The sequence below is a fragment of the Drosophila sulfurigaster genome, chromosome 2R (genome assembly GCF_023558435.1).
Source record: "Drosophila sulfurigaster albostrigata strain 15112-1811.04 chromosome 2R, ASM2355843v2, whole genome shotgun sequence".
Taxonomy (NCBI): domain Eukaryota; kingdom Metazoa; phylum Arthropoda; class Insecta; order Diptera; family Drosophilidae; genus Drosophila; species Drosophila sulfurigaster.
Genome location: NC_084882.1, coordinates 26,499,986 through 26,525,839, shown reverse-complemented (window position 1 = coordinate 26,525,839; position 25,854 = coordinate 26,499,986). Strand labels below are relative to the sequence as shown.

The following is a 25,854-nucleotide window of genomic DNA, read 5'->3' as shown; positions in this document are numbered from 1 at the left end:
CGCTGAGCAAATCGAGCAATGTTTTTAATTTTTTGTTGCACTTTTTATTACTCAGCCAATATATAACTGTTAAATGATGTTTGAATAAATAAGTAGATTGACAATAATGAGTGACTCCGCGAATTATATGAAAAATAAACGATTTGAATTCAAAGGGTCCCATATCGATAACTTATGTTAACGCTAAAATGAGACTGTGCGATACACCTGACCATACCTTATTTTGGTATATTCCTGAAATGTTGTATTATTATATCATAAGCCTTTAAAAATTAATAATCTAAGAAAAAAACTTATTTTGAACGCATTGTTTTATTGAAATAAATTTATTATAATTAATTTCATTACAAAAAACATCGACGTATGAAACTCGTGTTTAAAAACTTGTCAATATATCGATGCATAATTTCGGCCATCGCTAGATATTTCTTCACCGCTAAAGAAAAGTGTTCTCAGAGTGAAGAAAAGTGCAAGACAGAATTATAAAACTGATTTATTTTAGGCGAACTTCGGCATAAAAAGTCGCGGCATTATTAGATTTAAGTAGCTTTAACACCGGGGTGACGATTTCGGCGTAAAAAAAGAAAAAACAAATACCGCTTTGCACGCGAATACACACAAACAAACAGACAGAAAAATCGTCATCGTCGGATTTAGGCCAGAGACACGGGCGGGGAACACACATACACACATGTCATACACACACACACCATCATTTGTCGACTTCTTAAGAGTCCTTTAAGCTTATTTAGATGTATTTTAGCTAATAGGTTTCTATATTAATTTTTACTATTTGTATTTTACCTTAATTATATCGTATTTTATTACAACAACATAAAACACACGAACAAAAATCCCCATAAAAAAAAACAATATGATCAACATTCAGACTATAGAAAATGTGGCAGATTGCTCGCCGCTTTACTTGCCACATAGCTTGTACCTCAAGCCACTGGCGAAAATGCAAATCTCGGTTGCATTACCCGAAAAAATCAAAACCGGCAAATCCGTCTCAAATCTGGAAATCATGGAGAAACTCAGTGCTGAACTCAAACCCGATAAATTCCTAGTGCTCAAAGTAAGTACAAGAATAATCTCAGTCCTCAAAAATGTTAATCTTGGAATCTGTTTTACAGGTCTCTAAGAGCACTGTGAATTACATACGCTTCGAGGCAGAGTTAGATGAGCGCAAACGTTTACGCTTGGCCATCGAACGTCTCGATGGCGTCTCCTTGCGCCTCTCCGGCTTCAATGAGGCTTTCCGAGTGCGCTGCACAGAAGCCAAGGATGAGTTTCCCACACGTCATGACTGGGACTCGTATTTTCGAGATGCCCGTAACATGGACGAAATGAAGGCGGGCGAACGTCCCGATACGATTCATTTGACCCATCTGCCCATACGCTGGTTCTGCCCACGGCATTCGGAGCACGAGGAGCAGGTGAAGCCCAGCGAGAGTATCTTCAAGCGTATCTTTGAGAAGTTTGGGCGTGTGCGTGCCGTCGACATACCCATTTGTGATCCCTATCGCAAGAGTATGCAATCGGACATCAGCGGCATGCGCACCTTTAGTTTTGAGCAGGATGTGCTTTTTGAGGCGTAAGTGTATCCGTTTCAGAATATTGAATATTGTTGCTAATTGGTCTATTACTTTATTTTAGCTATGTGCAATTCGAAGAGTACTCGAGCTTTGTACGTGCCATGGATGAGTTTAGAAGCACAAAGATGGTGCGAAAGTTTGTGGACAAAACACAAGCCATCAATATCAATGTGAACTTCGATAAGCAAAAGCATCTGAGTGATTCGCATGTACAGCGACGCGAACGCATGAGGAAACGATGTGTAGCCAAGGCACAGGCCGAGGATGAGGAACGTGAGCGCGAGAAGCAGAAACAAATCGAGCTGGCGGAGCGTGAAAGGTTTGGTGATTTAATGTTTGTAGTGTGCGCAGCGAACAGGCAATGAAAGCGAATAGCTGACGGGATTAATACCGTTGGGATTTGACAGCTGCTACTGCGATTAAATAGATTAATTTTGTCTGTTTCTAAAACTAAGTTGGGGAAATGTTCGCTATAACTCTTTTCGGTCCGATTGGGATTCTCATTTGTATACTTTAGCTTTTACAGGCAGTTAACTGCTCTGCTTTCATTGCCTGCTTACTCTTCCACTTATCCAATCCGAAGTGTGTTTAACTTTTAGTGCCGAGAATGTTACACAGTTTTCTGACTCTTTTAGACGAAACAGTTAACAAGTTGTTTTTAGCAAATCCACAAAACAAAACAAAATTGCAAATCAATCAAACAACAACAAATCAACCACAAAAACTATGCGCAAAATTGTTGCAACCAAATTTACAGGCAAAAGCAAGACCAATTGAAATTGGCCGAGTTGGAGAAACAACGTGAACGCGAGGAGAAGCGCAAAGAAAAGCATCTGAAAAAGATCCAGGAGCGCGGCCAAGTGGAGATCTCGCAGAAGATACGCGTCGAGGAGCGCAAACTGATGATAGCACAGCGCAAGCTGGAGAGCATACGCATCCTGGAGCAGGTCTTCGAGCGCATACAGGTAAGTCAATGCCTCCAGCTATTACTTTAGTTGAAATTAATATATCATATAATTTTTTCTTTCGGCAGCTCAAACAGAAGGAGAAATCGCATCGCGGCCATCACGACGATGCCAAAGACGTGCAACGCGGTCGCCTTGTCGAAAAGTATAAAACTGCCACGGAAAAGTTGGTCTGTGATCAGCGCAAAATTGTGCAGGAAATCAAGAGCAATACGCCTCTCATGGGACTGCTCAAAAGCAAGTCGAAAAAGAGCGGCGGCACAGCAGCCAGCAGCGAAGAGGAAGGTGAGTCCAGCGCAGTAAATAAGAAAGCCAAGTTGAATGGCAACATTGTGGCAGCAAATGGCAACGCGTCCACTGCTGCTCCAGCTGTTCAGCCTGGTGTGCTCAATCCCTTCAAGGCAGTAACTGCAGCTTTGGCAGCTGGCGCTGTGCCAGGCACAGCTGCTGCCGCTGCCTACAGCGCCGAGGCGGCCAGCGAATGGATGCAGTCACTGTCCATGTTTGGCTATGGCATGCCACCCGTTTTCCCTGGCGCTGCACTTTACCGTCCACCGGCAGCTCCACCATTTCCCGTCTCAAGTAATTATCGTGGCTTTGCGCCACGACCACGCGGCCGTGGGAGAGGTCGCGGACGTGGTGGTCGCGCTGGCTACGATGGTCACTCCTCCTCGTACTACAATCCAAATCATTATGATGGCGACGAGGGAGATGATGGCTACTATCACAAGTCGTCACGCGGCAGGTAAGAGAACTGAATTCTTTATGAAGTTCACTTGACTTATGTTTAACTATTTTGTCGTAGAAATCGGTCACGTTCCAGCTCATATTCACGCAGTCGCAGTCGCTCTCGTGGTCGTCGGTAAGTAGCAGAGAGATATCTAAGAGAACTGTAACTAAAACAGTCTTTCATTTGCAGTCTCATCTGTCGTTCGAGACGCAGCAGAAGCCGCAGCCGCAGCCGTTCCAACTACCGCAAGTCGTCATATTCATCGCGTTCCAGGTAAGGAAAAAATACATTCATTCCAAATATAAATCATTAATCCTTATATTTCCATCTCTAGACGCAGCCACAGTCGTTCTCGCTCCCATTCACATTCGCGTAGTCGTAGCCATTCGCCGGCGCAGAGAAAGAATCGTAAATTGGCCTCAACGCGTCGCTCGCGCACCACAAGCTACTCCCGTTCACGCTCTCGTACCCGTTCTCGACGGTCCAACTCACGTCGTGAGCGTCGCTTGCGTAGCCGCAGTCGCAGTCGTAGTCGCAGCAATTCATCCAAGCGCGTCGTGCTGGAGGCCGATAAGTTGGTGGCATCGGCCGAGAAGATACAGCGAACCATTGAGCAGCACACCAAGGATCGTATGCGCGAAGAGGTGCGTGAGATCAAGCAGAACTTTCGCCATCAACGAACCAGTTCCAGCACACTGCAGGATAATCATATGGATAATGATGGCGATGCGTTGCATACCAGTGCAAGAGAATTGGATGGCGATGGCAATAAGCGAAGCAGTCGTCGCAATTCTCTAGTTACCTAGCATAAGTAATTTGATTTTAGTTCTCATTTAGATGACACATAATAAAAACTTGCAATTCAAATTCGATAAAAGTTTGGAATTATTTGGTGAACGATCGGCAATTCGATTAATTGTGGCGGTAGGCTGATTATTGAACTCAAGCAAATGCCGATTTATCTGCTATCGTATCGTATTGTGTTAATCGTTCGCTATGTATTTAAATTTGTGCAAATGAAACAAAGGGATTTTGAAAAATCACAACAAACAAACTATATAATTAGATAAGCGCCTGTTGTGAGCAGATACAATTTACAATCAGTTGTGTTTGCCGTATTACTAAAATAATAATATAAATTGTGTTAAGCATAAAATAGGGAGGGAGAGTTGGAGTGGGAGGATGCCAAAAAGGTATTTGATTCTTTTTTTGTTTTTGTATGTTTACAAAACGAGCGTTCAGAATGTGTGTGTTTGTGGTGAACTTAGAAGCGTCTGTTATTGCGGCCACGGTTTCGGCCTCCGCCGCCACCGCCTCCTCCTCCTCCGCCACCACCGCCTCCCGAGTTTCCATTGTTGCCACGTCTTCGACGTTGGCCACCGTTGTTGTCACGGTTGTTATTGTTGCCGCTCTTTTGGTAATTGTCACGCTGATCACGATCATTGAAGTTATCACCGCCGCCACCGCCCCCGCCATTGTTGCCATAACCATTTTGATTTGATGGCCCACCGTTGTTGCCATTGCCATTCCCATAGTTGTTGCTCCAGGGCGCATTGGAAGCCCAAGGATTCGGTCTACTCGAATCCTCACGCGACGCCTGATCCATGGGCGAAGCGCTGCCATAGCTCGCAGGATCATCGATGAACTCGGTCTTCGGCTGTTGCGCCTTCACTGTCAGCAGCGAGGGGAGGAACGGTTTCTTCAGCAGCAGCAGTTCACGCACACAAACCAACTGTGCATTGTGCTGGCGCGGCTCAAAGCGAGACTTCTTCAACGGTGGTGAGACCTCGCCCCTTGACTGCGGCGTGTCTCCCGCCGGTGACACCGAACGCGAACGCTCTCGTTCCCGATCTCGGTCGCGTTCCCGCTCCCGAGTGGGCACAACATCCCGCAGCTCCTCTAGTTTGCCGGCATCGATGTATTTGTTGAGGTACTCCGCACCCTGACGTATTGCGCCCATCAGACGCGAATCGGGATGCACGCGAATGAAGCGACCATAGGCAAAGACACCAACAATTGTCTGGGGATCAAGGCCGTTAAGCATGCCGCTGGCCAGGATGCCCTCCAATGTGTTCTCGCTGATCTGCTGATGCGTAAGACCGTTGCTCGAGTCCTTCGACTCACGGGCCGCCAGCTCGTCGTGTATGCTGAGCACACTGGGATCGTCGGCGCGACGCGGCCCCGCCCATTGCACCTGGAAATTGCGTGGAATGGGCTTGCTGTAGGGCACCTTCTTCTCGCGATCCCGATCGCTGGCCGCCCTGCTGCTCGGGTCCAAATCGAGGCCGGGAATGAAGCCCTTGTCGGCTGTAAGACTCTCTGTGAACTCCACCTTGTCCTCGGGTCCCATGCCGGGAATGACGGCATCATCTTGAAATGGGTGACACATTAAAACATCTGCAGGTCAATTGACTTGCCCTGGTTACTCACCGTATTCACATTCATCGAGCGCAGCTAAGCTGGCGGGAAGCGTATTCAGATTGTATTTGTCACGCATCAGATCGCCGGGTCGATTGCGTGTCCAGAACTTAATCGTATGATCGTTGGAGCCGGAGCAGAGAATGTGACCCAACGGATGCCAGGCGAGTGTCCACACAATGCTGTCATGCGCCGTCTCCACACAGCCAATCTCCTTATCCGTACTGTGAAAGAATAACGCTTTAAGCAATTGAAATAAGGAATTTAAACCGAAGTGAAACTCACCCCACGTTCCAGAAGAGAATGGAGCCATCAGAGCCACCAGAACAGAAGAGACCCTCGTGTATGGGATGCCAGGACACGGAGCTGGCTTCCTTTTTGTGGCCACGAAAGACTTGTACCTCCTCCTTCAGATTACGTATGTCGAAGAGCTTCAGCAGATGATCTCTGGACGCCGTTACCAGCCAGTTGCCATTGTCATTCCACTTGAGATCCATAACAGTCGACTTGTGGGCATGGCTGCAGAAAATGGACTAAATATATAACATTTTCCAATTATACAGAGTTGAGTACTTACAGCGTGGCCAGCGCAATGCCGCTCTTGGGATCCCAGATCTTGATGGGCTGCTGGTTGTCCTTGCTCCCGCTGACAATCATCGCTTTCTGTGGATGCCAATGCACGCACTTCACATCCGCACCATGACCTGTAACCACGTGATCCAATTATGAAGGATGCAAGAGCAAGGGAATGTGGACTAAATGCTCTACTTACCGCGCAGCACTCGTTCCTCCTGGCAGCGCATAAAGTCCCAGATGCGTAAGGTGCCATCGTCACTACCGCTGACAAATTTACTGTCCGTCGGACTGAAACTGAGGTTGTTGATAGAGGCGGGGGAAAAGCGGAAGCGGAGAGACAGCGAGGTTAGATAAAATGCAAAACGAGAATCACAAATAAAATACGAGTATGATGAGTGTGTGGAGTAGGAAGAGTAAACTTCCAAGAGGATTCGGATCCCACCTGCCCATCTTTCTCTCACCTCAGCAGTAGTCACAGCAGCAGATCTTTGAAAGAAAACACTCGAACCCCCGAGTTGTAATTGAAAAGTGACGCATATTGCATTTTTATTATTCTTCCGCGCACAAATAAAAATTGCTCAATGTTTTTTTGTTTTGTATATATTTTAATTTCTTTGTTTGGCTTGGTTTGCCTTTATTGTATTTTGTAAAAGATCAAAAGATTCATTTATTTCAAATCGAGTTCATTATATTCTTTTCACAGTCTTTTTGAGTTAAGTCTAGATATCACAGTAATTAATACATAGTTAGACTGGGGTTTTAATTTCTTTGCTTTGTGTAATTTTAAATATAAAGTCTTGGACTTGATGGGATGGAAAACTGCGAGCGCGCAATCTACGCTAACCTAACTAAACCAAAAACCGCGAGAGAGAACCTGGCATGTTGCACATGTGACGGCTTTATTGAGTATAACAAATTTGCAACAGCCCCCGGGGGAAACCAAAACGGGGTAACGAAACGATGACGATGAAAAAGAGATTTGCATGCTAAGCTGCGCAACTGTGAGCGATCTAAACTTGGGAGTGGTGGTTCAATGGTAACCCCAAACAGGATGGCAACGACGGCTGCGAAATGGTAAATACAATTGACAACAATACAATCATTAGGCAATACCTTATTCCCCTAATCGCCTCCTTGTGCGCCTGATACATCTTCACGTTGTTCATGTTCGATTGCCAGTACTTCACATAGCCGCCATGATCGCCCGTCACCATCCAGCTGTCGTTGTGTGACCACACCATCGTGCGAACCGAGATATCGTGGGCCTAGCAAGTAATAATAGATATTCATTGATTAGTTTTCACTCTCAATGCTCTCTTTGGCACTCCTTCTTACCTGCAGAATCGTTTCAAAGTTAAATGTGAGGCCATTCCATAGCGTAAACTCGCCAGAGCTGGCGCCGGTGACTAAACGCCTGCCCTCTGGCGTCCAGGCGAGTGTGAAGATGGGACAGCGCATTTTATTGGTGGCGGTTTTGACGAAACGCGTCGTTATCGCATTCGCCGGATTATCCAGGAAGCTGGAGGGCGGCAACATCTGCGGCACATAAATGCTGTCCGGCTGAATGGCCAGACGATCCCGGTAATCGCGTTGCCAGAGTCGAGCCTGCAAAGGTAATTTGAATTCATTACAATTTCCATACTTGTTATAAGATCTTCAAACTCACTTCAAGTGCTTTGATTATGGAGGCATTGTAGTCGACGGTTTTTCGCATCACGCTCTTGCGCAATCGCTTGCCATCGAAGTCGTCCTGTGACATGCCAAACGGTCGTTGGAAGCCGCCCGGCATGAAGGGCTTAAAGTGATTGTAGCCCTGTTTGCCTGCTCCATGATGCGGATGATAATGCCTGTAGTGTTGACCGCCCATCGAAGGCGGCGGCATCGATGTGAAGTTTGTGGCCAACGCTGATGGCGCCGTCAACAGCTGCGGTGGCGGTTGTGACAAATCCATTTTGGTGGCTGGCGATTTGTAATTGACGTCCTTTCCTTAGTTTGCTCTTGCTTTCCTTTTCTCTCTCCGGTTGGTTTGCAGAAAAAAAGAATTTCTAAAGTACAGAACTAATATTAGACCACTCGCTGAACCAGTTCTTTTTTTTTTATATCTTTTTGCAGATTGCTACGATTTGTTGCTAAATGCAAATCTGCATTCAAAAAATAGTCGCAACAGTATTAGAGTACAATTAAATTGCGGTTTTCAAGTGTGTGTGCTTAGCTTAAAAAGTATTTTTAACAATTACCGCGGCGGTGTTGCAAAATTTTAGACGTTTGAATGGAACCAAGAAAACGCAAACGCACACATGCACAAATAGTCACGGACGCACTCGTATATGATGATGCACCCCCACAAGTGAAACGCGTGTCGTTTACGCTGTTCCGTTATTTGAGGTTTGCTCTTGCTCTTTTACTTACTTACCGCACTATAATTGTCTCATTATGTCTATTAACTAGTTTGAATTACTTTTGTAAATAACAATAAAATTGCTTTAAGTTTTAATCAATTCGTCGGTCGCGTGGATGGCAGTTGTATAGAGATGGCACTATCGATGTATCGATGTTATTGACTTTGTGGAGACATCGATTTATTATAGCAAACATCGATGTTTTTTATTTATTTATTGTTATTCTTTGAGATTATAATTAGTTTTCCACCTCGCGGTTCTTGTAACACCTGAGTCGGGGTGTGATCACAAGAAAATCATTTTTAATAAATATAAGTTTTAACGCCGAAATATGAATATTGTGATAAGTATCACCTGGTCACACTTAATGATTCATACCAGTTCTTTTTCCAAACCCGTAGAAAGTGGCGCGTTACCGTAAACCTCTTTTAATTTCCGTACTAAAAATTGTATCAAAAACAACTATACGACGACAAAAACATGTTGTATTTCTTAAGTCCAGTATACACCTCCCTCTGATCAAATTTAAATTAAAAAGAACGTGATTAGACAAAATGAGTGGGCGAAAATTAAGTAACGGCACTTTTTTGCATAGGAGTTGGTTAGTAACGGCACTTTAAAGCGCAAAAATACCAAAGAATATTTCTATTGGATTTCTATGTTATACCAACTAGTATATATTATTAAGGTTACGGCCTTACTGTAATATGAACAGTGTGTACACGTATCAACGATCGACTGAGTTCATGTTTGAAAATAAGAAAAGTATCAAGCAAGATGTTTTTGTTAAATAATAACAATTATTGATTGTGTTGAATATTTACTATAAAAAAATATTACATAGTCTTTATCTTTATCGAATTGAAAATTAAATTTTTCTTATGTAAAGCCAGCAATGATTGCGTATTGAAACTATCGCATAGCTAACAGACGATTAGCCGGTATTCTGTTAATAACATTTGAGACCTCTGTTAAGTTGAGTTGTTGTATGTGCTTGCGCATACACAACAGTTAGTTGCTTGGAGGGCCAGTTGGATCCGTGCTTTTGGTGTTGGGGCTCAGCAAAAACTTTTATATACAATTGCGCGTGCGGTTTGTGCGTTCAGTAGGTCGTCGTTCGTGGTTGAGTTCATATTAAACGTTGAGTGCATATGATAGTATTTATTGGCTGTTAAATTTCAAATCGCTGTGTGGAGCGTTGTTTGTTGTGTAAATTTTGCTTGTGCTTCTGCTACTACTGTTATAATTTGTGGTTTAAATGTTATTGAATGCTAACTAAATGCAAATAAAAATCATTTATCTTTAACAGCTAAACAGCGTCTCGTTAACAATAAAAGCAAGAACAACAACTAAAAAGTAACAGCCACTTGCGCCGGACATTAAAGTCAATATTGTTAAAACGGTTAACATGCAAACAGTCATTAAGTAAGTTGTTGTCTCCTCTCAGTTACCCTTCCCCCCACCACCCCTTCCACTCCTAACAAAAAAATACTGTCCCACATACACATACACACATATTTATTTTAAATACAATGGTAATGCTGCTGCTGTTGCTGCTGCTGTGGCTGTGGCTGCTGCTGCATTTTCATTATCTTTGTTGCAAGCCAGTTTGCCACCCATTTCCATTCGATTTTTCAATATTTGTTGGCGCGTCAAAAAAAGAAAGTTGCGCATGTTTATTAAAAACACGTTCCAGGTAGTTCGATTTGATTTTTTTCTTTCACAAATAAAAAAACATACGAAAAAAAACTCGCCAGAGGCTTTTGTTGTTATCAGGTTTATTTTTGGCCCAACAACAATATCACACTTATTTGGAATTCGATTAGCATCTATGGATGAGCATTTATTTTCATTAATTAGTTGAATGCTAATAAATTAATTAATTATTTCTGTATACGTTTTAGCTAACTTTTAAACTTTATATTCTAAGAGTTATATAAAATGAAGAGTTGTCCGCACTAGTTTAATGTGAAACAATCCCAAACTTTTTTTCGAGAATGTGCCCTACCCAAAAAAAAAAAAATCCAAAAATCGTAGCTCAAATAAATCAAGAATTATTCTTGAGCCTCTTTTTTGGCCTTCAGAAGGCTTAATGGAAAACTGTTGTCACAAAAAAGATAAAAGATGGGACTGATTTATTTGAGATATACTACATATGTATATGTAAATACTTTTTGTTAGTGCACAATAATTATAATTATTGTATTTTATTGTACAATGCCAGAAAGTCTGAGATTATTTTGTTTGAATTCAAGTTCTCACGTTCCTTAGTAATTTTTTTCTAATTGCTGCGATGCGTTTGGTTAACTCAACATTCACACGAATCTTTTCAATTGTTCTAATAGAACTTAATACTAAAATGTTGTGCTTGTCATGTTTCCGTCATATTTACTTAATTGTTTATTTACTTAAAAAGAAATATATTTAAAGTGTTCAGCAGAAGGTTCAATGTATTCCGGAAATACATATTAATCGAATTTTGCAGACATCTAAAGATAGATTAATTTCAATCGAAATAGTTTACAAAACACAGGTGCGTTGTGGTGAAATATTTATTGTCCAGAGATATTTGCGAACAGACTCATGTCTACGGTCTACTTATTTGTTTATGTGAGTTTTGTTAATGCACTTCGCAAAACAATTTTCATAAAATCCAAGTTGAGAGAAGAGTCGCACAATTGAAGCTCTTTGTAGAGGCCCAACAATAAAAAAATATATCACACCTTAGCGTGATGTCGAAGTAGTTGATGGCTATAGGCTATAGATGGAATCGTCTTACCGGTTATACAGCTTTGACTAAATTCTGAGCCCGATTGTATGTATTTTATCTGTTTCTGTTTCTTTTCGAGCGGTATTTAGGCCAACTAAATCGACTCGAAATCCGTCAAGAACTGAAATTTTTTTCAAGTGTTTTCAGTTTCAGTTTTTTTTTATTTTTATAGCTTGGCGTCTCATTTGTTTTGTATATTTTTTTAAAGAATTTTTATTATAGCTATTGTTGATGTTGTGGTTGCTGTTGCTGTTGTTGGTGTTGTTGTTGCAGTTGCTGCTTATTTGCTCAAATTGCATAATTAAACGCACGCAGACCTTAACGTGGTCAGCAAGTAGCTGCAACTTGCAACGGGCCAATTATGGTCACTCATTTGACCATGCGGCAGCGTTTTCTTTGCGTTTTCATTTTTTCTGTTTTTGGTTGTTTTGTTCTCCAGTCGAAGGTGAAACTTGCGGTGGCCACATTGTAATGAAAACTGATTTCATCTTTACCATATTTGAATCTGTGTTGTTTACATTATCGTATAGTCAACACTTATCTGGGCAGCGACTATAAATAATTCTTTAGTTTGCCATATCATAGAGGTTATCGTGTTAACAAAGATAAACAATAACAAATACAGCTGAAATGTGAATAATAATTCGCTTTAATCTCTTGAGATCTAATTACTTTTAAACCTATCTTATCACATCTGACTCTTTAGTCATTTAATTGCATTTCAATCAGATGATTAATAGTTATTCATTGCGTCTTTAATCATTTATCAATTAGACTATAAGGAAATAGGTTTTTAGACAACGTCTTCATCTGACTAATTGTTGTAGATGATGGAACAAACTATTTGCTTAACACTTTGAGAAGTGAGTAAACAAATGCAGGAAAAACAATTTGGCAATTACTTGAATTTATTGCATACTTTTGGTCAAATCTTTAAGTGCAACTCGTATAATAAAAATGAAGAAATAAAAGTAATGGGCTCTCTTTGTTTTGAGGTCAGTCACAAATAACATTCTTAAGGCTCGATCTGCAGGTGCATCACTTCCTTATGATCGTCGCTGTGCAGCACGTGAATCATTTGGCAAATCGGGCCAAATACTTCAAGGTATATAAAATGCGTAATTGCGAGAAAATTTTGGAGCGTGTAGCTCACGTAATAGGCCCGGTCTTTGACTTCTTCTTTCTCTCTCATTATATGATTATTACTCATTCTACACATCATAAAAAAAGACGCGACGCGACGCGACGATTTGTCACAGCCAGGTGATTGATGGATGCTAAAGCCCGACTCGACTCGACTCGAAAGGTTCGTAACTCTTTCATTGAAGTCCAAATTACGTGTACTCGTTTTGTTTACACATAATTGCGATTATTTGATGCGACCAAAGAGGATTTTTTAGGGAATTACCCGAACCGGGAAGCGTTCCGATTTAAACGAGCATTTTACGTGACCCACAAAACCAACAAGAAAATCGGCCACGCGTCTGCTAATTTTTCTTAGAACAATAGTTATCTTCTATGAGAAAGCTACCGATCGTAAAATTAGCCTCACTCAACTTGGCTTCTATTGCAATTTGAGTGCTGAAACTTGACTCGAGTTGAATAATAATAATAATATTATATATTGTTATTCTTACTGTTTTTTCAAATGTTTGCTCATTAATCCAAGCTACGTGCTATGCGAAAACATTCTTGGAGGCACGCCACACACACACTCATCAACAAATTGGAAAACACTGAGTTATATAAGTATGCATACGTCCCTTATCAAGTTCATCTCAAGTTAGGGAAACTTTTCAATATGCATAATTTTATGCTGTGAAACTTCCTCGAGGAACTAATACACTAAAAACATCAAGAAACAATTGTTATTCTTATTGTTGTGTGTGCATCTCATTTAAAGCGATGTTATTTATTTACAACGAATGCTTTGCCAAGTTTTTGAGGTCAATCTTTGAAAAGTTGAAAAATTTCGCTTGCCTTTTGTTTATCGTTTAGTCTAAATGCCGAATGCATATTTAATGATTCGCCTTGCCATTGGCGATTGTTAATCGTATGCGTATTGTTCCATAATTGCCAATATCATTTTTGTACCCACCCAAAAAATGAACGAAGTATTAAAAAAGTGGTTTCGAAAACATTTCCATTTCGTTAGCATGCAAAACGCACCTTGTACTTGTCGTAACATCCAATGAAAAACTCGTTGAGACATTTTGACATATGACGCCCTTGGCTTGGCAGCTCACACACACAAAGTTTTATCTATTTTTTATAATTTTTTAAATTGTTTTTTTTTTTGTGGTTTCAAGAGTTTGGCAAGCATTGCAATATTGCCGTTATTTATGTGCAGAAATTGCGACTCTCGCTGCACTTTTCAATGTTTTTCAATGGGTTTCCGTTGGCTTTTCCTGCCCCATCTCTGCTCCATTCACTCTCTGACTGGCTGACTGACTGGCTGGCCTATTCAAGGTAGCAAAGTAACTGCCACAACTTCCTGCCACGCCCCTCGGCCATACTCCCCCTCTTTCCCACCCATTGACAATTGCATTGTCGCTGATTTTTTCCTGTTGGCAAATTGTGCGCGTCCTGTTGATAAACAGATTGCAAAGTTTCATTTTGCTGCTGAGCCGCCACTCGATTTGAGGGCCAAGATCAATAGAAGAAAAAAAAAATGATATTAGAGACAAGTTCAAGTTGAAGCCGAGTGAAAGTTTTGAAGAAATTTAATCCGCACACACAACAAGAGGGAAACTGAGCATTGAGCGAGAGAATTATCGCATAGTGAAGACAAGCTCTAGATGTGGAACGCATGTGGAACTTATTTGCATATACCACGCATATTAATGAGATGCTTTCCAAACTGTATTTGACACCTCTCCACACAGAACATTGATTTGTTGTACTCTATTTGGTATCCGTTAATTCCTCAAATGCTTCGCAGCTGCATTCCGGCTTTTTAATGAGCGCACACGCAACAGCGCAGCTAGCAGAGGCAGCGACTGCGACTGCGACTGAGGCAGAGGCAGCGACAGTTGAGACAGTTGCTTAAATGATATGACAGCTCTAATATTTCGAGCAATTAAAGCAAGCAATCATAGTGAGTGCCAAAAGAGAGAGAAAGAGAGAAACCCAAAAAAAATTAACAAAAACAACAAACTTAAACTCATTCGTGTGCGCGTCTCATCTTCATAGAAGACAGCTGAAGCTGTCGGGCCCAAGTCGGGCGTAATTAAAATGTATTAGGTAATTGTGTCTGTGGCACAAATTAACACTTTGAAGGCAATTTGTCGTTGCTTTTTGGTTTCGGGCTTTACGTATGCATTGTAAACATTTAAATAACGTAGCATCAGCATCAGCCACAACAACATCAACAACAATAACAATTGAAATGAAATTAAAAAGCAAAACTAGCTAGAAAGCCACACTGCAACTTTTAAACTATAAAGGCCGAGCCCATCTGCATTTGTTGCTTTATTTTTTTTACATCTGCCTCTTCTCTCACATGGCCAAAAAACAAACAAATAAACTATACAAATGACCTCAAATATTTGTTGGTTTTTTTTTTATGACAAAACTAGCAATGCTCTGCAAATTTATTTATTTATATTATTTTATAATAATAGTGATTCATAAAGAGTGCATTTTAGACTACATTTATTTTTAGTTCTATTTATTTTGTTCTTTTAATTTACTCCGTAATTGAGATAGGTCACAACTTAACGCTTAATTTGCTTTATATTTTAAAGCTTCTTAAAATACTTTTTAATTTCACGCGTATTCAAGCGACTCACATAAACTTGAGTTTCTGTATTTTAAACTTACTTCTGAAGCTTACATCATTTGTATCTTTCAGATACTTTTGTTATTCCATAGTTTCTTTGACTTAGCTATTATTTTTGTGACTATTATATATAGTTTAGTAATAATATAAACTTATTGCATTAACTTTAGTGTAAAGTAGCGCTGACAAATCTAGTTTTGGAGTAGAATCTTTAAATCATCTTTCTGTTTGATTTCCTTGACGTGACTAGCAACTCCCTTCAAATGTGATTGAGTCTCAATCAAAACAGTTTTCGGCAAAGAAAAACATGCGAATCATCTTAATTATTCAAGTGCGTATAGCCGAATTACTGATTACTGAGCATGATTAAAGTGTGGAATACAAAAAGCTTGTGCTATTAAAATCGCATTTGGTTTAACACACAAAAAAACAACTTCAAGACACTTAGGAAGTGGGCTCACCAAATGCGTTATTCCGAACACCAAAAAAACAACAACAACAACAGCAACTACAAACTCAAAGTGTGTTGTGTGTCAATCAAAGTGTTGCATATTAATAAAGCCAACGACATCGACATCGGAGACCAAAAAACGATCAAAAGCATATTAAAATGACAAATAGTCTTAACAAAATAAATAATGTGAAGACAGTTTGAATAGTTTGTACCGAATACTTTATACACTCATGTAATATAATAATTATATAGTACCATACTATAAATCAATGCACTGCCAAGATATATAATCTTGTATCTCAAGGTTGTTCAAGAGATCTTTAAAGATTTATGTTTGTGCAATAGGTTGAAACTTCTTCTGGTTAGAGTATCGATAATAAAATAAAATAAACAAATAAAAGCCCAAAAGGTAAGCAATGTTGCCAAACGTCATCCACACTCACACACACTCACACTCACATACTCATAAATACGCACACACTCACGTGTTTGGCGATGACGATGGTGACGGCAAAGTGTCACGTCAATGGCAAAAACGCCGCCTGCACTTGACACATTTATTGGGCAACTCAGAGACAAAAGCACAGCTTGAAACTGGCGCCTATTGACACGCCCCCTGTCCCCTGCCCCCTTGGCCCCGCCCCTGTGCCACCCAATACTGTTTTTTTTGGGGAGGGACACTTGTATAAAGTTTCTAGTGTACAGCACCTGGGCACAATATATATTCATGAATAAAATACGACATAAAATGTGAATACACACACACACACACACACATACACACTCCTCTCGATGTGTCACACACACAAAACAGATACAAATTCAGCTACAGATGCGAATAGAGATGGAATCATTTGATATTGCTGCTGATAAGACACAGTGACAATGCAAAAATCAATGACAATTGCATAAACCGGGCAACTGAATAAAGATACAAATTGTGAATCGAGACATGAATGCTGTGTGTGAGTGTGTGAGGTAAGAGCAACGTGCTTGATCAAAGTGGTCAATGATCGGGCACGATTTGCGTCTTGGCTAATTAGGCTCTTAGATAATGCAGATGTAAGAGCAGAGGCAGGTAAATCAATCGATTAAGTCCAGTCATAACTTAATTGATTAAAATAATGCATAGAAGAGTTGAGTAGACGCAGAGATAAATAGTAAGAGAGAGACATATAAGTATTGTATATACAACAAGTAAGAAAGTTGCAGTCGAGTGTGCTCGACTGTGAGATACCCGCTACCCATTTTAATAAAGGCAAAATATTGCGGAATCATTTTCAAAATATACCAAAATACTAACAAAAATACTAAAAATATATCAAATGCTATGTTTGGTATATCGATATAGTACACCATTCAAAATATACCATAGATGCACAATACCAGATTGTCGGCCAAACCAACTAAGAGCCCTAGTAAGTAGGCGTTTTTGCCCATACAAAAGTATTTCTTTATTAACTTCCACAATTTTTATCTGATTACAAACAAATTTTTAGGAATCATAACTACTACAGTAATTATTGTATATATCAAAAACTCTAGCTTTTAAATTAGGCTTGTTATTCGATTTTTAATCTGCGGGGGCGGAAGGGGGCGTGGCAAAAATTTAAAACAAACTTGTTCTGCGTGCAAACATACCAAATGCTGTCGAACAAAAATTAGAGCTCTATCTCTTATAGTTTCTGAGATCCAATGTTTCATACGGACGGACGGACAGACAGACAGACACACAGACGGACAGACGGACATGGCTATATCGTCTCGGCTGTTGACGCTGATGAAGAATATAGGGTCGGAGATGCCTCCTTCTACATGATACATACATTTCCTGCCGGCACAAAGTTATAATACCCTTCTACCCTATGGGTAGCGGGTATAAACACTGTAGCATCTCCTCTGTGTATGTTCAGCGTTATCCCGACTCCAGCTGAAATACGTCGAATCGTCGTGCCTAAATGATCTTCGAAACGTTTCAGTAGGCTACTATTTAGGATGTTGCTAGATTTTGCCAAAAATGCATAAATACTGTACAACTTCTTAGACAAAGATACTTTATAGCCACACAGCTGTGGACCTCCACTTGTTTATGCTCCGCCCCTCGTAGATGCAGCCGGTTGCTTTACATTCTTTGTTTACTTTGTTTACATTGAATTGCGAAATAATTTTCTGTATCCGATGCCCATAGGTATGTCTTCAGAAAATGTATGTAACACGCTGAAGGAGTGAATAATAAAGAATATATATTTTTGATAGGTGTCAACAGCCGAGACGATATAGATATGTCTGTCTGTCCGTAACTTTTGCACGTAGATAATGTTTGTTTTAGACTTTTTCAGCAATCACTTCCGGCTCCGCAAATCGAAGAAACCAAATTGATACACTACATTCAGATAAAAATAGTAGAAGTTATTTAAGAAATAATAAATATTCTGCATTTTATGGCATATTTTAAATGTAATAGTATATCGATATACTAAATATAGAATTCGCCGTATTCCAGTATTATTCAGTATATTAATTTAGTAAATTTTAAGAATAATACCGCATTGATTTGTTTTTATTGAAAATGCGTAATGGGTAGCTTTTACTTGTTTTATTCGTTTTTTATATTTACTTAAATTCAACTTATTTACTCTATACACTGAAGAGTGCTTGTAGAGCAAATACGAATCCCAAAGTGGTAGCTGATTCATTTCCAGCTCATTGTACAGTGATCTCTGGCAATGTCATTCAACTTTAATACAACTGAATTGAAGTCCATGTTATGCCCAAGATGTCGAATTTCCATAATGCACAATTCAACAAATGTGAAAAACAACGGCAAAAAACATTTGTAAACTGGTTGAACATTGACGTCTCTCTTTTTGCTGTTTAACATTTACTGGCATTAATTATAGAAATTGGCATTTGTTCGATTTGTTTTAAACGATGTGCAAATCATGAAGACAAATAACGCTTTGATTCGCAATTAGAACTTGAGCTTGGCAAGAAAAATAAATAAAATGTTGACTTCATCGACAGCACGCAGTTTTAAAAAATACCCTTTAATTGTTATATTCAATTTAATATTTACAACAATGTATATTACATTTATTTGCAAAATGAAAATATATTTCGTGTCGAGGTTAATCGTTGTCGTTGTTACTATTTAGTGTATGTTCCATTTGTTCAGTTAACAATAGCTAAAGCTAAAGGTTCAGCCGCATTAAACAATATAATTGCTGTGAATACTAATAGTATATAGATGTTGTTGTTACAGATACATTGTGGATTGAGTAGGTTGATGTTTTTTCTCTTTTTTTTTTTTTTGCAATATGATTAAAGCTTGAAGCTCGTGGTTCGTGGTTCGTTTACTGTGATCACTCAGCCATGTCATCCAGGTCTAATATAGAATAAACTGACAAATATGTTACTTGGCGTATGTTGAAAAGAATTTGCATTAATTGAATTTCTTGAAACTTTTCGTGGCTGGTTTAAATGAAATTTCGAACTCTTGAAGCTGGTTTCTTGCAGCTTCAAAACAGGATTATGATGCACACACTTATTTTTCGAGTATATTTATCAATCTGTGAATCATCTTAACGACAACAGGTAGAAGACAAACTTAAGGAGAAACTAACAAAAATTGTTAACGAGCAAGGGAACATCTTCAAAATATGCTGAAGGAATTCAGACAAATTGACTTGGCTTGAAACACATGCGGCAAATAAGTTTTGATCATACTTTTTTTAGGGTTTTTAGGTAATCGAATGCTGAGAAAGATTTATGCAGATGTGTCTCCAAAATTTCATATATCACAGATTTTGAATTCACATTTAACTGAAATTTGCATAAATCAAGTTTTTATAACTGTGCACTTGCATTTTTAAGTTATTCTGATTTTTGATGTTGTTTAATTAGAACCGAAATGCATGCAAATAATTCCTAAAAACTCATATTCCAGTTATTTCTTTTATAATTTTTATTATGACAGTGCTAAATAACAACGAATATCTAGATAAAATGTTTGTCACGTTGGCATTTAATTACCAAACCAAATGCTGTCGAACATCTTCATAAAAATTATAAAGTTCTCAAGCAAGAACAACTTAAACATTTAAGAAAAATAATCAACTAAAAAAATTTAGATAATTTGTGAATTATTGTGATCTAAATCAAGTGCCAACCTCGCGTGCATCGAATACCGTGAAAATGATGAGTGAGAGAGCGTGGCACACGGGGCGAATGAGTTATGATGATGACCTTTGGCACAATAGCGAATAATAATAATGTATGTAATCAGCCATAAATATATTTATAGAGCCCAGACTTAATCGCACATTAAAGCGCGTATTCGGGGCTCATAACTTTTGGGCTTTAGTGCGCATCATTATTATTTAATAATTTTCAAAAGTAATTGAAGCGTGCAAAAAGCCAAGCTACGGAAATGCCGAAAAAGAAAACAACAACAATATATTGGCTAATATTACATTGCGACTATGTGTGTGCGTGTGTGTGTTGTTTATCTTAGCTGCTAAAAGCTTGAAACGATTTTTGTTAAATTACTTTTCAAACTGGCCCACAATACGAGTATGTAACCAGTTTCCCATGCCATTCGCTCGATATCTATTTATGTGCAACAGAAGCAACAACAATTACAACCGAAAACCAAAAACCACTCTTGCAAAATTGTCAAATCTCGTTGGATCGTTGGTTAATCGGAAGGAAGTTGGCATTTAGAGAGCGGGACACTGTGCAACAGGTTTTCAACTGGTTCGAATTTGGGCTTCAAATATTATTTTGCTGCTGCTAATTTCGATGCACAAACAAACAAACAGAGTTAAACTACTGTTGAACATACATATTCATTAGTAAACATTGCCATCGAATGCCAAAGTTCAACCAAACTCATATTCAAATCAAATTTCATTCCTGTTCGTTACGCAATTTCGAAGTATTTGCGATCAGCTTAAAAAATATATGTGATGTATTCAAAGAAAAAGAAAGGCATGGGAGTGAGAAAGCGGCAGATAATCAAAGAAATATATTTTAGAGATGCAAGCACAGGTTCTCTGAATATAATCAGAATAACTCTAATATTTGTTGGCAATTTATGAATTTTGAATACAATAAGTATTATATATAATTAGGCAAATAAGGAACTCAAATAATAAAGATGAAACAACAGCGCATTAATTTAATATAAATTGTGTGAATTCAGATTTCGAAATTCTGCGAATTGCGCATTTCAAAGAATTTAACTAATTTATATTAAACAGAGTTAATAAACTGTGTAAAAAGTTATTTAGGTGAGGCATAAGACAAAGCACTTTTTTTTCATAGAAATGCTTTCTAACAATAACAAGTTTTAATCATGTTGAGCAAAATGAGATTAAGCAGAGGAGAATATTCTTTTAGTTTTATTAACTTGATTACTTTATAGAATTAGATATGATACACATAAGTATAGTAATTATTAAAACTGAGTTATAAACAGAAAAGCTTTAACTTTATAGAATAGAGTGTTGAAATAAAGTGAAATTCTGTGTTTTCTAAAAATACCCTCAAATCAGGAGAATGTTCTTTCAGCTTAAGTATTATAAGTAAGATGGGTATGTAATTTATAATAATTATTCGGAATGAATTATGAAAAGAAAAGCTTTAGCTTTATAGAAAAAAATTACTACTAATAAAAACCTAAAATAAGGAGAATATTCTTTCAGCTTTATTAACTTGCTATTTTAAATTTGATTATAAGTAATATAGGTATGTAATTTCTAGTAATTATTAACAATGAATAAGGAAAAGAAGAGCTTTAACTTTATAGAGTAGAGTGCTGGAAAGAATCAGTTTTCTGGCGATTGCCAATTGAGATGTGTAGCACAGTGTGTTGACTGTTCGTTGTTCATCTTTTGCATTTGCTGACAGAAGAGGCTCAATAGACGGGGGCAAGGCAAAAGCGGCACAATGTTGATAAACAAGTTAAGAGCCAAAGCACGAGGCCGACACACAAGATAAACGAGATGGTCAACGGGAGATAGCTAAAGCACAAAAAAAAAAAAACTGAAAAACGAATAAAAAAATAAAAGCGAAAAGAAAAAGTGAATTGATTATGGATGGATGACGCCAAGACGAGGCAGCAAAAATAGCGACAAAAACAAGTCCGACGCACAGTGAAATTTACTCGACTTTTACTTCACACCCACGCCCCCCTGCCACCGCTCCCCCTTCCCAGTTCCTCTCTCGCCTGTGGCGTCGTCTAATTGAGATTTATGGCACTCTTTTTTTTTCCGTCGAGTAACACATTTGTTTCTCTTGTTGCGTTGCAGGAATCCCAACTGGTGGCACCGTCGCACCAAGATGGAGAGAGGTCTGCTCGCTCTCTGCATCTTGTTCTTCGCGATCATTGCCGCCGGCTTTGGCTACGAACTGTACAAAGGACTCGGCCACGGCGGCTCCAATATGGCGATGCCATCGCAGCCGCTGCCACAGGCAACTGCTCTGAGTGCCAATAGCACCACCTTGAACATGGTGCCGGTCACGCAACAGGCCAGCAAGGGCAAGCCGGACAACGTTTGTCTGACCAAGGAGTGCATTCACACCGCCTCCAAGGTGCTCAGCAAAATCAATCCGGAGGTGGAGCCTTGTGATAACTTCTATGAGTTCGCCTGCGGCGCCTACATCGAGGAGGAGACCATTCCCGACGACAAGGTGTCCGTCAGTACCTTCAGCGTCATCTCGGACAAACTGCAGGAGCAGCTGAAGGAGATCATCACAACCGATCGCCCAGACACTGAACCCAAGCACTTCCGCCTGCCCAACTTGCTCTACAGAGCCTGCATGAATAAGAGTGAGTGCACCACCCACGAGTGTTCCATTGAATTCACTTACTTCATTTTTGATTATTCTGCAGCACTGATTGAAACTTTGGGTGCCACACCCATTGCCAAGATTGCCAAATCCTTGGGCGGCTGGCCACTGATCGAGGGCGAGAAGTGGAACGCTGACAACACCTGGACATGGCAGGAGCAGGTTAAGAAGTTCCGCAAAGCCGGTTTCAGCATGGACTACATCATTGATTTCTCCATTGGCGTTGATCTGCAGAACAGCACCAAGCGCCTCATGGACGTAAGTAGCACAAAGAGACGATGTGAGCTAGCCTCAGCTAATTTTGTATCCTTGTTGCACAGTTGGATCAATCCGCATTGGCACTGAGTCGGGAATACTTGGTCAAGGGCTTCAATGAGACGCTGGTTAGCGCTTACTACGACTATATGGTGGACATTTCTGTTCTCTTTGGTGCCAAGAAGGAAGAAGCCAAGGAACAACTGCTGCAATCGCTCGAATTCGAAATTGCGCTGGCCAATGTAATATTTACAAATTGTTCTTTGCCATTCTGAGTTGACTTTAACAAACTTTATCCCCACTTAGATCTCCTGGCCCAATGAGAAGCGTCGCAACTCCTCCGAGCTATTCAATCCCCGCACTACGCAGCAACTGTATGCCGCCTATCCCTACGTTGACTGGGTGGACTACATGAACGCCTTGTTGCCAGAGGGACTCCATGTGCAGGACGATGAGATTATTAACCTGACAGTCCCGTCGTTCTTTGAGGAGCTGGGCAAATTGCTGGCTAAGACACCGAACCGTGTGATTGCCAACTATATGATGTGGCGTATTCACGCCTTCTCGATTGGTTTCCTCAGTGAGGAGTTCCGCAAGCGGCAGCTGCAGTATGCCACGGCATTGTCGGGTCGTCAGGAGCAGGAGGCGCGTTGGAAGGAGTGCGTCGATATTTCCTCTGGCAGGTTAGTAGAGCACGTTGCAAGTTGGGATCGTTAGGCTGCAGTGGAGTGTTTGAAGAAGGAGAGTCTGGGATTAGCTGATAGCTGATGTTTTTTTGATGCCTTGGCCATTGTTTTCAATATGTGAATTCTTCTGCTCGTTTTGCTCGTTTCTCCTTCTTTCATTCTTTCTTTCTTTCTGTTTGATTTCTTTGTGATTTTGCAGTGACGTCGATGAGCTCGAACCAAATGTTGAAATGTTGGTATTTTCAGATAAATCCAAACAAAATTTCAGTTACTTACAGGGTATAGATACCTCACACACACACAACACCCACACATACACATCTACACAGCCACATACACACACAGACACACACGCACACTCACACACTTGTTAACAACAGGCACTGCAAATTAAATCGTTATCATAATTCTTCAAAGACTTCGAGATACCCCACAAAAAACGATGGCAATCAAACATGCATTGGCTTTATTTCCTTACAGTGTGCACAGTAAAGTTGCTCCATAACGAACCACTGTTATTCGTTATAGCGCGGCTTCACTGTATCGCTTCGCCTTACGTTTCGCTTATGGTAGTTTTAGCGCTAGCGAAATCCGATCTTAGGTGTCCCATTTGCTTTCTTCCACAAAATGGTATTTCGATTCTCTTTTGTTGAATTCCAAATGTGCATTAATTTGTTAATCTACAATATTTATGTTAATTGTTTTCATTAAAATTCTCATTTTTATGTTTCCATTTTCACGTCCACGTCCACGATTGTTCCACCATCAAAAAAATGCACTGACCATCAACAACAACTCCAAACTTCAACAACAACTACAACTGGTTTCACCAACCATACAACAACACCACATGCAAAAATCGTATATTACAATCGCAATTAACTAAAAATATTAAATATCAGCCTTGGCATATCCGTGGGCTCGCTCTACGTTCGCAAGCATTTCCATCAAGACTCGAAGGCCAATGCCCTGGAAATGGTTAATGACATACGCGGCGTATTCAACGACATCCTCGATGAGGTCAACTGGATGGACGACAAGACGAAGCAGGAGGCCAAGGAGAAGTTGCACAGCATGGCCACACACATTGGCTATCCCGATGAGATGCTCGACAACGAGAAGCTGGCCAAATACTTTGAGAAACTCGAAATCAATCCTGACAAGTACTTTGAATCCTTCTTGGCCATGAACATCTTCGGCACAGACTATTCCTTTAGTAAGCTGCGTTTGCCCGTCAACAAAACCGATTGGATACGTCACGCTCGCCCAGCAGTTGTGAATGCCTTCTACTCATCCCTGGAAAACAGCATACGTAAGTTATCGCATATTACGTATACGTAAGATATTGAATTATAATTGAATTATCATCGGTTTCTCAGAGTTTCCGGCTGGCATTCTGCAGGGTCACTTCTTCAGTGCTCAACGTCCCAAGTACATGAACTTCGGAGCAATTGGCTATGTGATCGGTCACGAAATCACTCATGGATTCGACGATCAGGGTCGCCAGTTCGATGTGAAGGGCAACCTGCGTGATTGGTGGCAACCAGATACACAGAAGGCTTATCTGAACAAGGCTCAATGTATCATTGAACAGTATGGCAACTACACGGAACGTTTAACGGGCTTGAATGTAATGAAAAACATTAATATTTACTGTAAATCAATTTAGTAATTAATCTGTATTTTATTTCATTTTCACAGTTGAACGGCATTAATACGCAGGGCGAGAATATCGCCGATAATGGTGGCGTCAAGGAATCGTATATCGCCTACCAACGTTGGGTGGAGAAGCACGGTCCAGAGCCAAAGTTGCCTGGCCTCGACTATACGCCACAGCAAATGTTCTGGATCTCGGCTGGGCAGACCTGGTGTGCCAAGTATCGTAAGGAATCGCTGAAGATGAGAATTACTACAGGCGTTCATTCGCCATCGGAGTTCCGTGTGTTGGGTTCGTTGAGCAATATGAAGGACTTTGCCAAGGACTTCCAGTGCCCAGAAGGATCGCCAATGAACCCCGTTCATAAATGTGAAGTGTGGTAGAGACTAAATGTTGTACGATTGTATTTCCAATGCATATTTGTATGTGTGTGTGTGTCTTCGTAGTGAACTAATGAACATTTTAGATAATCGGCAAAGACATCTAGACGAACAAGCCCAAAATGTTTTAGGGCCTATCTCACGTAGAAATACAATTACTACCCCTAGCGTATCCTATGCTAAGTGAGCATATTATAAGACATTTATTTAATAAAAATTTGTTTTTATGTACCAGTATTTTGAATAATGAATGTTTACAAATGTTTTCCATAATCCTTCAACAATTTGGAAATATCGCATGGGATTTTTGAAATGCCGAAAAGTATTGTATGA

At 40.0% G+C, this 25,854-nt stretch overlaps 3 protein-coding genes across 9 annotated transcripts; 2 read left to right on the top strand and 1 right to left on the bottom strand.

The window, feature by feature from the left end:
* Positions 1-432: 432 nt before the first annotated feature.
* LOC133837796 (A-kinase anchor protein 17A) lies at positions 433-4,170 on the top strand. The gene is made up of 8 exons (XM_062268683.1): positions 433-1,078; positions 1,137-1,597; positions 1,660-1,917; positions 2,356-2,563; positions 2,632-3,308; positions 3,369-3,425; positions 3,483-3,566; positions 3,628-4,170. Exons 1-8 carry the CDS (start codon positions 875-877, stop codon positions 4,097-4,099), a joined length of 2,421 nt encoding a protein of 806 aa, XP_062124667.1. The 5' UTR covers positions 433-874; the 3' UTR covers positions 4,100-4,170.
* A 153-nt stretch (positions 4,171-4,323) lies between these two features.
* LOC133837793 (pre-mRNA 3' end processing protein WDR33) lies at positions 4,324-8,857 on the bottom strand. 2 transcript variants are annotated; one of them, XM_062268673.1, is made up of 9 exons: positions 8,701-8,857; positions 7,954-8,332; positions 7,623-7,892; positions 7,401-7,552; positions 6,484-6,581; positions 6,289-6,415; positions 5,997-6,230; positions 5,724-5,935; positions 4,324-5,663 (listed from the first exon to the last, which is right to left on the bottom strand). In XM_062268673.1, exons 2-9 carry the CDS (start codon positions 8,236-8,238, stop codon positions 4,558-4,560), a joined length of 2,484 nt encoding a protein of 827 aa, XP_062124657.1. In that variant the 5' UTR covers positions 8,239-8,332; positions 8,701-8,857; the 3' UTR covers positions 4,324-4,557. The 2 variants fall into 2 exon arrangements, with proteins under 2 accessions (XP_062124657.1, XP_062124658.1); XM_062268674.1 differs by having other exon boundaries at positions 8,697-8,832.
* Positions 8,542-25,772, top strand: LOC133837795 (neprilysin-2-like). 6 transcript variants are annotated; one of them, XM_062268680.1, is made up of 10 exons: positions 9,755-9,895; positions 9,996-10,111; positions 22,003-22,523; positions 22,587-22,801; positions 22,864-23,040; positions 23,105-23,481; positions 23,684-23,716; positions 24,387-24,796; positions 24,864-25,114; positions 25,186-25,772. In XM_062268680.1, exons 2-10 carry the CDS (start codon positions 10,095-10,097, stop codon positions 25,522-25,524), a joined length of 2,340 nt encoding a protein of 779 aa, XP_062124664.1. In that variant the 5' UTR covers positions 9,755-9,895; positions 9,996-10,094; the 3' UTR covers positions 25,525-25,772. The 6 variants fall into 6 exon arrangements, with proteins under 6 accessions (XP_062124660.1, XP_062124662.1, XP_062124663.1 ...); XM_062268682.1 differs by having other exon boundaries at positions 9,791-9,826; XM_062268681.1 differs by having other exon boundaries at positions 9,850-9,874.
* Positions 25,773-25,854: the final 82 nt, after the last annotated feature.

What these genes read in the sequence shown, in the direction of transcription:
- LOC133837796 (XM_062268683.1), top strand. Translation starts at nt 875, where the DNA reads ATGATCAACATTCAGACTATAGAAAATGTGGCAGATTGCTCGCCGCTT. An exon ending in CACAAGTCGTCACGCGGCAG is followed by an intron (nt 3,309 to 3,368) that starts GTAAGAGAACTG and finishes ATTTTGTCGTAG; the next exon opens with AAATCGGTCACGTTCCAGCT. An exon ending in TCATATTCATCGCGTTCCAG is followed by an intron (nt 3,567 to 3,627) that starts GTAAGGAAAAAA and finishes TTCCATCTCTAG; the next exon opens with ACGCAGCCACAGTCGTTCTC.
- LOC133837793 (XM_062268673.1), bottom strand. Translation starts at nt 8,238, where the DNA reads ATGGATTTGTCACAACCGCCACCGCAGCTGTTGACGGCGCCATCAGCG. An exon ending in ACTTTGAAACGATTCTGCAG is followed by an intron (nt 7,553 to 7,622) that starts GTAAGAAGGAGT and finishes ATTACTTGCTAG; the next exon opens with GCCCACGATATCTCGGTTCG. An exon ending in GCTCGATGAATGTGAATACG is followed by an intron (nt 5,664 to 5,723) that starts GTGAGTAACCAG and finishes ACCCATTTCAAG; the next exon opens with ATGATGCCGTCATTCCCGGC.
- LOC133837795 (XM_062268676.1), top strand. Translation starts at nt 8,557, where the DNA reads ATGGAACCAAGAAAACGCAAACGCACACATGCACAAATAGTCACGGAC. An exon ending in ACGCTGTTCCGTTATTTGAG is followed by an intron (nt 8,673 to 22,002) that starts GTTTGCTCTTGC and finishes GTTGCGTTGCAG; the next exon opens with GAATCCCAACTGGTGGCACC. An exon ending in CTCGAACCAAATGTTGAAAT is followed by an intron (nt 23,717 to 24,386) that starts GTTGGTATTTTC and finishes ATTAAATATCAG; the next exon opens with CCTTGGCATATCCGTGGGCT.